At 38.6% G+C, this 14,397-nt stretch overlaps 1 protein-coding gene across 6 annotated transcripts in view; it reads left to right on the forward strand.

Annotated features, from left to right (window-relative positions):
• The window catches only part of DOCK3 (dedicator of cytokinesis 3), a 699,272-nt gene that overhangs the window by 445,961 nt on the left and 238,914 nt on the right, over nucleotides 1-14,397 (forward strand). For all 6 annotated transcript variants that reach the window (XM_031009748.3, XM_031009752.3, XM_031009749.3 and 3 more), the window contains exon 10: nucleotides 10,492-10,573. In XM_031009748.3, the coding sequence (XP_030865608.3) occupies nucleotides 10,492-10,573 (82 nt within the window). The remainder of the gene's footprint in view (nucleotides 1-10,491; nucleotides 10,574-14,397) is intronic.

Here is a 14,397-nt window from a genome sequence, read left to right on the forward strand (position 1 = left end):
CATCCCACTTCAGCCTCCTGAGTCGCCAGGGCTGTAAATGTATACCATCATGTACAGCTAATATTTAATTTTTTGTAGAGACAGGATCTCGCCATATTTCCAAAGCTGTTCTTGAACTCCTGGGCTCAAGTGATCCTCCTGCCTTGGTCTCCCAAAGTGCTAGGATTACAGGTGGAGCCATTGCATGCAGCCTCTAGTACCCTCTTAACTCATGCTCTGAGCTTCCCCATACAATAAGCTACATCATCCTTTAGAAAGTCTGCACTTTGCACTCTCTCCTCCTGGAATACCTTTTTCTTCATCTCTAATTACCCCTTACCAAGTGGCAAAAGCCTTGCAGTCTTTCAAGAACGTGTTCCAGTACCTCCTTCAGGCAGCCTACCCTCAATCCAGTAGTTTGTCGGTGCCCCCCGCCACCTTTTTTTTTTTTTTTTTAGATGGAGTCTCGCTCTGTCACCCAGGCTGGAGTGCAGTGACACGATCTCGGCTCACTGCAAGCTCTGCCTCCCAGGTCACGCCATTCTCCTGCCTCAGCCTCCTGAGTAGTTGGGACTATAGGCACCCACCACCACACCCGGCTAATTTTTTTTTTGTATTTTTTGTATTTTTAGTAGAGACGGGGTTTCACCTTGTTAGCTAGTATGGTCTTGATCTCCTGACCTTGTGATCCACCCGCCTCGGCCTCCCAAAGTGCTGGAATTACAGGCATGAGCCACCGTGCCTGGCCTTGTCAGCCCCTTTCTATGCAATTATAGCATTTTCACATCGTGGTGCAATTTGTGGTTTATGTGTGTCTCTGTTCCACCAGACTTGAGGACAGGAATTATTTCATTTCTATAGCCTCAGCATTTAGCTCAGTTTCTGCAAAATGATAGAAGTTAGTGAATGTTTGTTGAAAGAATAAAAGGGAAAGAGGAAGGCTAGAAAGAACCCTTGCATTATACCAGTAGTTACAAAAATGTTACTTGGAGTCCTGAAGTGTCTCAAGGAGAACTGGTGGTCAGAGTGGAGGCCTAACTATGGAGGATTCCTGCATTATCCCCCTTTCCTGAAACCCTCACCTCTGATTCAACCCAAGAAAATCTGCTTCTTAATTTTTTATATGTTGGTGAACAGAGTAAGGTCCTGTTGAAAAGAAGAGAAAAGCTGACACTATGTATACATATGTAACTAACCTGCACATTGTGCACATGTACCCTAAAACTTAAAGTATAATAATAATAAATAAATAAATTTAAAAAAAAAGAAACAGCTTAAAAAAAATAAATTTGGAAACCATAGCCCTGGACCATCATTTGCCTTTATAAAACCCCTTTTTTGTGTGTATTTCTGCTTTCTGTGCTTTAAAATAAAGTGGGAAAACTTAAAGAATTTGAGAAATAAAGCCAAGTGATCTAAATTGGAAAATGAATCTATGAGGGGATATTAGATATTTCCTACTCTGTTGGGTCATACAGTGTAGTATAACCTTGGGGCTACTTGCTTATTTTCAAGCACCTGGCAGGTTATCATGAGAGAGATGCTAAGCAGTTGGCATCCATATTCATGGAGGACCGAATGAGGAACATAAAGATTAAATTGAAAAAGTTGGGAGAATTCCTCTAAATTTATTTGAGAAAACTGCTTCCGTTTCCAAAACAGAGTCTTTAGGATGTACCCTCATTGAGGATAAGAAACTCGTCTCTGCCTTAGTGCCTGGCATGGGCTGGTACCTCACTGGCAGTCACCAAACATTTGTTGAAGGGATGCATGAATTGCCATCAGTGAAGGCATGTACAAAACGCAGTGCCATCCAAGAATTACAAATCTCAAAAAAGGTAGTTATCTTAAAATTAAGACACCATTAGACTTGTCACAGATTGAAATTATGGGATTCATTTGTAAGAACTTGATCAATAATATGAAATTAATGTAACTTCATATGCTATATGTCTATAGTTCATCATCATAAAAACAACTAAAGGTAGAGTAGTTGTCTTGTAATATTGCTTACTGAAGAGTAAGAATTAACCGTCTCTTTTTCTCTTGAAAGAGACCAGATAGTAACTTAGAAAGATGGTTTCTCATTCATATTAAAGAATTACTCATATAGAGGTGTGAGTGTTTATGAAATCTCATGAGTAAATTTGACTCTCTTGGCCACAGTTTCTGTTACACCTTTGAAGAATACTAGTACTTGCTCTTGCTCTAGTTGCCAAGTAGATTCAATCAGCATTTATCCAACTGTGTTTCTACAGACTCCATTGCCTTACACAAAAGTGGGTTGTGGAGTAAAATGTCACCTGTCCCCTTAATTCTTAAAACATATACCACCATTTTAAGCCTCTGAAAAGTCCTAGAGGGTAGAAACCTGTCTGTGTTCAATACAATATTTCCCAACAATATTTTGCCACTTTTTTTGTAAAACAGCTATTGACAAATCATGGGAACATTGGATAGATTATTTGTCTTCAAATAGTTTGAATATTAATGGAAAGCAGCATTTATTTATCATACCCATTGTAGAAGCTAGCAAAATATATAAATAAACGGGTATATAAACAGGTGTGATAGATAAATGAAATAATTATATGTATGCCCAAAGGCCTCTGAAGTGAAAAAAACAGTTATTTTGAGTGTTAAAAATTGTCAAAAAGGCCAGGTGAAACTAGAGTATGAAAGTCTTGAGGAAATGTAAAGCTCAGGTTGGCACTGTGAGAACTAAACTTAAGGGCTTCCTTTCATTATTGAGGAGAAAAAGAGAAGTTCCTATGTTCTGATAGAGCCAGCAAGCCTATTTACCTAGATATTTGCTTCATCTACCATTTTATTTTTGGACAAGACCTTGGTGTAAGTCCCTCCAAATAGTACCCTGCTATGGGCAGCTCCAGAAAGCAGCCTGTTGGGGAGGTGTCTGCTTTTGAGAGATTCACAGAGCGTATAATGTGAGGATGAGAGCAATTGTATGTTTTCCTTCCGAAGAATAGTACAGAAGTTATGATAGATTCTCTTGAAAATCCCTTCGAAAGACATAACCTTCCTGAAACCTACTTTTATACTCATGTATCTGTGAAGGCATATTATCACATTATCAGATAATTGGGGATTGTTATGTGCATGGTATACATATTAGTTAGATCAACTTCTGTAACAAAAAATATATTATGGTTCAAACACAATAAAAGTGTATTTTCTTGCTTTTATAACATCCCTGGGTGGGTGAATTTGCAGTTATTAAGGTAGCCTTCATCCACACATTAATTTAGGGACCAAGACTAATGGATAATCTGCCATCATCAATACATAGCACCAAGGTTGTACTAGGGGTCATCTCCACTCCAGGTCTCTAGAAGGGGAAAAAGCATGAAGGCACATATATAAGAAGTTTTTAGGACTAAGCCTAGAAATTGCACACATCACATTCATTCACATTTTGGTGTCTAGAATTCAGTCACATGGCTCCACTCAACTGCAATGGGGGGGCTAAGATGTATACTCTAGCTGTGTACTCAAGAAGAAACAGAAAACATGGATTTAGTGAGCATCTGAGGGACTGTGTCTGTCACAACATACTTGATGCTTGTTGGTCCTTTGTCACCAAATTAGAAGGTTGATTTGTGCTATCTCGTTTGCTCCCTCCTGGCTCATGGATGTTTCTGCATAGTGTGATGGTGATGTACCCGTCCATTTTATGGTGACCCTCATTAGCAAACTTCCACATACCACACAGAAGTTCTTCAGGAAATTTCCACCTTTTTTCATTCAACATTTATTGAGCACCTATTTTAGGGTTAGGCTCTTAGAAGTACTAGAGGTACAGAGGGGAACAAATGTCCTTATCCTTGGGATTTTATTCTCTTGTGTAAAAGAAAGACAATAAACAAAGAAAGAAAATAATTGGTTTGTGCTACATGCTGTAAAAAAGTGAGTAAGTAATGGGAAGAGGTAAAGGAGTACTGCTCTTGCCAACATATCAAAGTTGGCTTCTCTAGGAAACTGGCATTTAGGCTAAGATCTGAAGGATGGCAGTGAGCCAGCCACTTGGGCTGAAAGAACAGCATTCCAGAGAAAACAACATGCACAAAGGTCCTAAGGCAAGAATGAGCTTGGCATGTTCAAGAAACTTGTATCTAGGACACCAGTGTGTGTATGGAGAATAAGCAAGAAAGGCTCATGTGAGATGAGATGGGGCTGTAAGATAGGCCGAGTCAAGTGTTTCACACAAGGCCATGCAGATCTTGGAGAGTTTACGTGTTATCTGAGAGTGAGAGTAAACCATGAAAAAGTTTGTTGTTTGTTTGTTTTCTGTAACAGCTTTATGTAATATAATTCACATACTATAGAGTTTACCCATTTAAAGGGTACAGTTCAGTGGCTTTTATTATATTAGAGTTATGCAACCATTTCCACAGTCCATCTTAGAACAGTATCATCAACTCAAAAAGAAATCCGATACCATTTAATAGTCACTCCATTTCCTCCAAACCCCCAGCCCTAGGCAAACACTAATCTATTTTCAGTCTCTGTAGATTTGCCTATTGTAGACATATCATAAAAATGGAATCATACAGCGTGTGGTATTATGTGATTGGCTTCCATTACTTAGAATATTGTTTTCAAGGTTCATGAACATTTTAGTATGTGTCAGTACTTCATTACTTTTATGGCTGAATAATATTTTGTTATTTGGCTATATCTACCACATTTTATTTATCCACTTGTCAGTGGATATTTTGGTTGTTTTCACCTTCTGGCTATTATTAATAATGCTATGAACATTCATGTACAAATTTTTGTGTGACCATATGTTTTTATTTCTCTTGGATATATACCTAGGAGTAGAATTTCTGGGTCATATGGTTTCTATGCTAACCTTTTGAGGAATTTCCAGACTGTTTTTCCAAAGTGGTAGTACCATTTTGCATTCCCATCAGCTGTGTATGATGGTTCCAATTTCTCCATTTCCTTGTCAGCACTTATGATTATCTATCATTTTGAATAAAGCCATTCTAGAGGTGTGAAGTGGTACCCTCATTGTGCTTTTGATTTGCGATTCCCTGATTACTAATGATGCCGAACATCTTTTCATGTGTTTATTTGCCATTTGTGTATTTTCTTTGGAGAAATATCTATTCAAGTTACCCACTTTTGAATTGTCTTTTTATTATTGAATTTTAAGAGAACTTTATATATTATAGGTACAAGTCCCTTATCTGTATATGATTTATAAATATTTTTGCCCATTCTGTGGCTTGTTTGTTGCTTTGTTGATGGTGTCTTTTGATGCACAATAGTTTTTTACTGTAAAGTCCCTTTTTTTGTTGTTGCTTGTGCTGTTGGTGTCCTTCCTACCTAAGAAACCATTACTTAATTCAAGGTCATGAGAATTTATACCTATAGTTTCTACTAAGAATTTTGTAGTTTTAGCTCTTATATGTAGATCTATGATTCATTTTTACTTAATTTTTACATATGGTGTGAAATAAAGGTCCAGCTTCATTCCTTTGCATGTGAATATCTAGTTGTCCCAACACTGTTTGTTGAAATACTATTCTTTTCTCCACTGAGTTGTCTTAACACCCTTGTAAAAAAATCAGTTGACAGCATGAAAAGGTTTTAAGCTGGGAAAAGATACGATCTGATTCCTATTTTAAAAGGATCAGTCTCTCCAAGAATGGCTTTTAGAGAGGCAAAAACGGAAGTAGAGCTGGGAAGCTGTTATAATAATCCAAGTTAGTCAAGTAATGGCCAAGACTAGTGGCAGCAAAGGAGATGGCAAGCTTTATAAAGATTGAAGATACTTTGGGAAGAGAATTGTCTTGACTCTATGTTTTTGCCACTTTTTCACTTGTCTGTGTCACAGCTGTCTTTTCTACCTTTCCCCGTTACATTTTCTCTTAAATGGTCTTGAGAATTTTTTTCTGTTATTTTTGGAAGTGGTTTTTTTTTTTTTTACTTTACTGTTTTTTATTTCCTGTCTGTGATAAAACTCACAACTTATTTGTATCTACACTGTTACTAAAACCACAGCTTATTTGTATCTACACCTATTGTTTCCTTCTTCACTCTTTCCTGGATTCTATCCCTCTTCACCTACTCAGTGATTTTCCTTTGCCAGTTATATCCTGTGTCTTCAGTAGTTCTCCTTCTATAAGCCTTGTCCCATTAGATATAAATTTTCTTAGGTGTATCCCATCTTTTTTTGAGTCAGGTTTTTTAAATGTAATTTATACACAGTAAAATTCACCCTTTTTAATGCATAGTTCAGTGAGTCCTGACAAATGTATATAGTTGTGAAACCATCACCACAGTCAAGAAATAGAACATTTCATCACTCTCAAAAAGTTCCCTCATGTACCTTTGCAGTCAGTCCCTACCCTTCTTCCCCAGCCCTAGCAACTTATTTGATTTCTGTTCCTATAGTTTTGTCTTTTCCAGAATGCAACATAAACGGAGACATAGAGCCTATGGCCTTTTTTCATTGAGTTTTTTCATTTAGTATAATGCTTTTGAGATTCATCCATATTATTATACATCCCAGTAGTTTGTTTTTTAAAATTGTGAAATGATACTCTACTATGTAGATTATTCATTTATCCCCCTGATGGATATTTGGGTTCTTACATGTTTTGGCCATTGTGGATAATGCTGCTATAAATATTCATATATAGATCTTTGGGTAAATTTTTTCATTTCTCCTGAGTAAACACATAGGAGGAGAATTACTGGGTCATTTAGTATGTATATGTTTATAAGAAACTGTCAAGCTGTTTTCCAAAGTGGATATACCATTTTGCATTCTTACCAACAGTTCATGAGAGGTTTAGTTCTAGTTACTTGACATTCTTACCAACCTTTGGTATATTCATTCTTCTTTTTTTTTTGAGACGGAGTTTCTCTCTTGTTGCCCGGGCTGGAGTGCAATGGTACAATCTCGGCTCACTGCAACCTCTGCCTCCCGGGTTCAAGTGATTCTCCTGCCTCAGCCTCCAGAGCAGCTAGGATTACAGGCACAGGCCACCATGCCCAGCTAATTTTTGTGTTTTTAGTAGAGACGAGGTTTCACCATGTTGGCCAGGCTGGTCTCAAACTCCTGACCTCATGTGATCTGCCTGCCTCGGCCTCTCAAAGTGCTGGGATTACAGGCGTGAGCCACCGTGCCCGGCTGGTATATTCATTCTTTAATTATAGCTATTCTAGTAGGTGTGTGGTGGTATCTCACTGTGTTTTTTGTTTTCTGTTTTTTTTATGTGTGTGTGTGTGATGGAGTTTTGCTCTTTTGCCCAGGCTGGAGTGCAGTGGGGCAATCTAGGCCCACTGCAGCCTCCGCCCCCTGGGTTCAAGCGATTCTTCTGTCTCAGCCTCCTGAGTAGCTGGGATTACAGGCACCCGCCACTATGCCTGGCTAATTTTTGTATTTTTAGTAGAGACAGGGTTTCACTGTGTTGGCCAGGCTTGTCTCAAACTCCTGACCTCAGGAGATCTACCTGCCTCATCCTCCCAAAGTGCTGAGATTACAAGTGTGAGCCACCACACCCAGCCCTCACTGTGTTTTTAATTTGCATTTCTCTAATGGTTAATGATATTTTCTTGTGCTTATTTGCCATCTCTGCACACCCTTTGGTGAAGGGTCTGTTCAAATCTTGTGTCCATTTTTTATTTGAATGTTTATTCTTATTGGACATTTTGTATGTTCTCAATACAACTTTTTCTTAGGTGAATGTTTTGTGATTATTTTCTCTCAGTCTGTAGCTTGTCCTTTCATTTTCTCACCAGTATCTTTTAAAAAGAAAGCTTTTAATTTATGTAAAGTCTAATTTATCATTTTGTTGTGATTTGTGATATTTGCTTAATAATCTCGGGCCACAGAAAGTTTTCTACTATGTGCTAAATGTGGAAACAAATGTGAACAAGATATACAAGATACTTGTCTTCATTTTTCACTGAGTTGTCTTCTTTCACAGTTTTAGCTCTTGTATTCGAGCCTGTGATCATTCAAGTTAATTTTTATAACCAAGGGTCAAGGCTTAGTTTTTTTCACATGGATTGTTTAGCACCATTTGCTGAAAGTACTATACACCCCCCGCCTTGGTACCTTTATTTGAAATTAATTGACTATGTGTATGTGGGTTATCCCATATTTTAACAAAGACTCCCTCAACCCCACATGCCCATTTAACTAAAAATGCATCACTTCCGCCTCTTCACAACCATTCTTTAAAGTGTGGTCTAGACTGTGCTTCATCATTTCTTTCCTACTCCTCACACTGGCATCTTTCTCTACCATTTCATTAAAACAGTTCTTGCCAGAATCACCAGTGATCTGTGTTTGAGAGTTTTGTCCTTGTTACATGTGACTCTCAATGGTCTTGGACCTTGTTGACCCCTCCCTCCTCTTTCAGACACTTTCTTCTCTTGACCAGTGCAACATCTCACCATCCTTCATATTTTTCTTCTGTTTTTCCATTTGCCCCATGCATCTACTTTGATAGTTTTTCTTTTACCCGTTTCTTAGATGTCATTGTCCCTCAGCAATCTGACCAAAGCCCCTTTTCTCTTTGTTCTTTGCATGTTCCCTGCTTATTCCCATTTGTTCCCCTGGCTGAAGAATCTCAAATTTATATCTGACCCAAATCTTTCTGAGATTCATTTCTGCATGTCTAACGGCCTACCAGGACCATAGCTGTATGAGGAAAAAGTACGTTGTATATGTCTTGTTCACATTTATATTCACATGCCAAGCACACAGAACTTAATAACAATTTGTAGACTGACCAAATGAATACACGAACAAACTAAACTGATACTACATATATTCCATGAGTACATGACCGGAGGCACAAAATAAGTAAGTTACTTTTGGAATCACATACTTTGTCTTCACCATGGCACAGTTTTCCTTTACAGTTGGTAGTAAATCTTCGGATAAAGAGGTGGGAATGAGATTCTGCACAGGGGCAGGAAGGAGATGCGAGAGTAAAGAGACATTTCTCCAAATGTTGCAAACACTGTTTCTAAGGTTTTCTAGTCCAGTAATTGTAATTTCCTCCTGAAATTACGTATATTATTTGGAGAATAAAATATTTAATGGCTTTATTAAATTCTGATTGTAGCTTTAGCTATAACACATCATTTCTTTTTGAATTTCCACCAAAATTTTTATAAGTTGCTGTAACATTTTTTTTTCTGTCTGGAACTCTTTTTATTATTATTATTATTATACTTTAACTTTTAGGGTGCATGTGCACAATGTGCAGGTTTGTTACATATGTATACATGTGCCATGTTGGTGTGCTGCACCCATTAACTCGTCATTTAGCATTAGGTATATCTCCTAATGCTATCCCTCCCCCGCTCCGCCTACCCCACAGCAGTCCCCGGAGTGTGATGTTCCCCTTCCTGTGTCTATGTGTTCTCATTGTTCTATTCCCACCTATGAGCTGTAACATTTTTTAAGACCTAAAGCAAGCTTGTCCAACCTGTGGTCCACAGGCTGCATGCAGCCCACTATGGCTTTGAATGCAGCCCAGTACAAATTCGTAAACTTTCTTAAAACATCGTGAGATTTATTTTTATTTTTATTTTTATTTTTTAGCTCATCAGCTGCCATTAGTGTTAGTGTATTTTATGTGTGGCCCAAGGCAGTTCTTCTTCTTCCAGTGCGACCCAGGGTAGCCAAAAGATTGGACACTGCTGCCCTAAAGTGATTCTCAAGAGTTATATAAAACAGCACTCCCCAATGTTTTTGGCACCAGTGACCAATTTCATGGAAGCCAATTTTTCCATAGACTGATGGGTGGAGGTGGTGGTGTGGGATGGTTTTGGGATGAAGCTGTTCTACCTTAGATCATCAGGCATTAGTTAGATTCTCATAAGGAGCATACAACCTATATCCCTCCACGTGAAGTTCACAATAGGGTTTGTGCGCCTATGAAAATCTAATGCTGCTGCTGATCTGACAGGAGGCAGAGCTCAGGTGGTAATGCTTGTCCACCTGCTGCTCACCTGCTGTGCGGCCCAGTTCCTCACAGGACACAGGCCCGTAGCAGTCTGTAGCCCGGGGTTCTGATATAGAAGATGTAAATTTGGTAATGTAGATTCTTTCAGATCTAATATGATGAATGGTTTTATGATGATCTGAGTGCTCACATCAAAGAATGTATATGCTTGTTATGGATTTCGCATCATGCTGGTGTTTTGGGAATATCTGGGAGAAATATAAGATACAGTACTCCTTACTGCCCTCAGGGAGCACACACCTTCAAACAGATAAAACACACAGCTACAATCAGCAAATAAACAGAAGCACCTATCAGGCAGTTTGTAGTTTCCTTTGTATGTTACTTGGCAGGAAAAAAGAGGGTGTCCTGCCACTAGACGTGTGTTTTTGGCCTTGCTTGTCACTGCAAGCTGTTATGTAAATATGTTTAGTGTTTTTCTGTATCTGCCCTTTTTCTTTGTTCTGGAGTGTGTTACTCACATTTCTTTATATCTTTCTTTCCTACATTTCAGTGAGCGGTTTCTGGTAAGACTGAACAAGAATGGTGGGCCGAGGAACCCAGAGAAGATAGAACGAATGTGTGCCCTTTTTACAGTATGTACGAATTCTCTTTTTCTTCTTTGCTGTTGACCCTAACCAGTGGCCTGCTATGTGGATATTGTCACCCTGGAAACAAGCATTTAGTCTTATTTCCATATACACTGGGGAGAATAGGACTTGATTTATGTTTCTATTAGGTTTTAATGAAATATTTATAGAAAACTGAAATTATATACAGTTTTAAACTTAATTTTTATTAATGAAATATAATCAAGTACCTTTCACCGATACAGATTTTATAAGCTATTTCATATAATAGACACTTAAAATCTGACAGAACCAGCCTGGACAACATGCCAAAACCCAATCTGTAGAAACAATTCAAAAATTAGCTGGGCATGTGGCGTGTGTCTGTAGTCACAGCTACTTGGGGATGTGAGACAAGAGGACCGCCTGAGCCCAGGAGGTTGAAGCTGCAGTGAGCCAAGGTTGCACCACTGTACTCCAGCCTAGGTGAAAAAGTGAGAACAGACCCTGTCTCAAAAAAAAAAAAAAAAAAATATGACATAGGTCTTTCTTACTGTTCTTATCCAAGGCCACTGGGAATTTCTCTGAGCTGTATAATTTCTGATGCATAATTTATTTTAAAGGTATCCACCAAGTTTACAGCTTTGTAGTTTGTTAGTGAGTTCATATACAGCAAGACAAAGTAAATAGTCCTCTTCCAAATACTAATTGGGGGATTTTTTCCTACTGTGATCTGTACTTTTCTTTATATATATACTTTAAGTTCTAGGGTACATGTGCACAACATGCAGGTTTGTTACATATGCCATGTTGGTTTGCTGTACCGATTAACTCGTGATTTACATTAGGTATTTCTCCTAATGCTATCCCTCCCCCCGACCCCACACCACAACAGGCCCCCGTGTGTGATGTTCCCCGCCCTATGTCCAAGAGTTCTCAATGTTCAAGTCCCACCTATCAGTGAGAACATGCAGTGTTTGGTTTTCTGTCCTTGTGATAGTTTGCTTAGAGTGATGGTTTCCAGCTTCATCCATGTGCCTGCAAAGGACATGAAATCATCCTTTTTTATGGCTGAATAGTATTCCATGGTATATATGTGCCACATTTTCTTTATCCAGTCTGTAATTGGTGGACATTTGGGTTGGTTCTAAGTCTTTGCTATTGTGAATAGTGCCTCAATAAACATACATCTCCATGTGTCTTAATAGTAGCATGATTTATAATCCTTTGGGTATATACCCAGTAATGGGATCACAGGGTCAAATGGTATTTCTAGTTCTAGATCCTTGAGGAATCGCCACACTATCTTCCACAATGGTTGAACTAGTTTACAGTCCCACCAACAGTGTAAAAGTGTTCCTATTTCTCCACATCCTCTCCAGCACCTGTTGTTTCCTGACTTTTTAATGATTGCCGTTCTAACTGGCGTGAGATGATATCTCATTGTGGTTTTGATATGCATTTCTCTGATGACCAGTGATGATGAGCGTTTTTTCATGTGTCTGTTAGCTGCATAAATGTCTTCTTTTGAGAAGTGTCTGCTCATATCCTTTGCCAACTTTTTGATGGGATTCTTTGTTTTTACTCTTGTAAATTTGTTTAATTTCTTTGTAGATTCTGGATATTAGCCCTTTGTCAGATGGGTAAATTGCAAAAATGTTCTCCCATTCTGTAGGTTGCCTGTTCACTCTGATGGCAGTTTCTTTTGCTGTGCAGAAGCTCTTTAGTTTAATTAGATCCCATTTGTCTATTTTGTCTTTTGTTGCCATTGCTTTTGGTGTTTTAGTCATGAAGTCCTTGCCAATGCCTATGTCCTGAATGGTACTGCCTGGGTTTTCTTCTAGGACTTTTATGGTTTTAGGTCCAACATTTAAGTCCTTAATCCATTTTGAATTAATTTTTGTATAAGGTGTAAGGAAGGGATCCAGTTTCAGCTTTCTACATATGGCTAGCCAGTTTTCCCAGCACCATTTATTAAATAGGGAATCCTTTCCCCATTTCTTGTTTTTGTCAGGTTTGTCAAAGATCAGATGGTTCTAGATGTGTGGTGTTATTTCTGAGACCTCTGTTCTGTTCCATTGGTCTATACCTCTGTTTTGGTACCAGTACCATGCTGTTTTGGTTACTGTAGCCTTGTAGTATAGTTTGAAGTCAGGTAGCGTGATGCCTCCAGCTTTGTTCTTTTGGCGTAGGATTGTCTTGGCAATGTGGGCTCTTTTTTGGTTCCATATGAACTTTAAAGTAGTTTTTTCCAATTCTGTGAAGAAAGTCATTGGTAGCTTGATGGGGATGGCATTGAATCTATAAATTACCTTGGGCAATATGGCCATTTTCACGATACTGATTCTTCCTATCCATGAGCATGGAATATTCTTCCATTTGTTTGTGTCGTCTTTTATTTCGTTGAGCAGTGGTTTGTAGTTCTCCTTGAAGAGGTCCTTCACATCCCTTGTAAGTTGGATTCCTAGGTATTTTATTCTCTTTGTAGCAACTGTGAATGGGAGTTCACTCATGATTTGGCTCTCTGTCTGTTATTGGTGTATAGGAATGCTTGTGATTTTTGCACATTGATTTTGTATACTGAAACTTTGCTGAAGTTGCTTATCAGCTTAAGGAGATTTTGGGCTGAGACAGTGGGGTTTTCTAAATATACAATCATGTCATCTGCAAACAGGGACAATTTGACTTCCTCTTTTCCTAATTCAGTACCCTTTATTTCTTTCTCTTGCCTGATTGCCCTGGCCAGAACTTCCAACACTACGTTGAATAGGAGTGGTGAGAGAGGGCATCCCTGTCTTGTGCCAGTTTTCAAAGGGAATGCTTCCAGTTTTTGCCCATTCAGTATGATATTGGCTGTGGGTTTGTCATAGATAGCTCCCAGCATGATCGACGCAGAAGATGGTGATTTCTGCATTTCCAACTGAGGTACCTGGTATCATCTCATTGGGACTGGTTGGACAGTTTGTATTTCTGTGGGATCGGTGGTGATATCCCCTTTATCATTTTGTATTGCATCTATTTGATTCTTCTCTCTTTTCTTCTTTATTAGTCTTGCTAGCGGTCTATCAATTTCGTTCATCTTTTCAAAAAACCAGCTCCTGGCTTCATTGATTTTTTGAAGGGTTTTTTGTGTCTCTATCTCCTTCAGTTCTGCTCTGATCTTAGTTATTTCTTGCCTTCTGCTAGCTTTTGAATGTGTTTGCTCTTGCTTCTCTAGTTCTTTTAATTGTGATGTTCGGGTGTCAATTTTAGATCTTTCCTGCTTTCTCTTGTGGGCATTTAGTGCTATACATTTCCCTCTACACACTGCTTTGAATGTGTCCCAGAGATTCTGGTACGTTGTGTCTTCGTTCTCATCGGTTTCAAAGAACATCTTTATTTCTGCCTTCATTTAGTTATTAACTCAGTAGTCATTCAAGAGCAGATTGTTCAGTTTCCATGTAGTTGAGCAGTTTTGAGTGAGTTTCTTAATCCTGAGTTCTAATTTGATTGCACTGTGGTCTGAGAGACAGTTTATTGTGATTTCTGTTCTTTTACATTTCCTGAGGAGTGCTTTACTTCCAACTATGTGTTCAATTTTGGAATAAGTGTGATGTGGTGTTGAGAAGAATGTATATTCTGTTGATTTGGGGTGGAGAGTTCTGTAGATGTCTATTTGGTCCACTTGGTGCAGAGCTGAGTTCGATTCCTGGATGTCCTTGTTAGCCTTCTGTCTCGTTGATCTGTCTAATGTTGACAGTGGGGTGTTAAAGTCTCCCATTATTATTGTGTGGGAGTCTAAGTCTCTTTGTAGGTCTCTAAGGACTTGCTTTATGAATCTTGGTGCTCCTTAGCTCTTCTTGTTGAATTGA

The sequence above is a fragment of the Gorilla gorilla genome, chromosome 2 (assembly GCF_029281585.2).
Source record: "Gorilla gorilla gorilla isolate KB3781 chromosome 2, NHGRI_mGorGor1-v2.1_pri, whole genome shotgun sequence".
Taxonomy (NCBI): domain Eukaryota; kingdom Metazoa; phylum Chordata; class Mammalia; order Primates; family Hominidae; genus Gorilla; species Gorilla gorilla.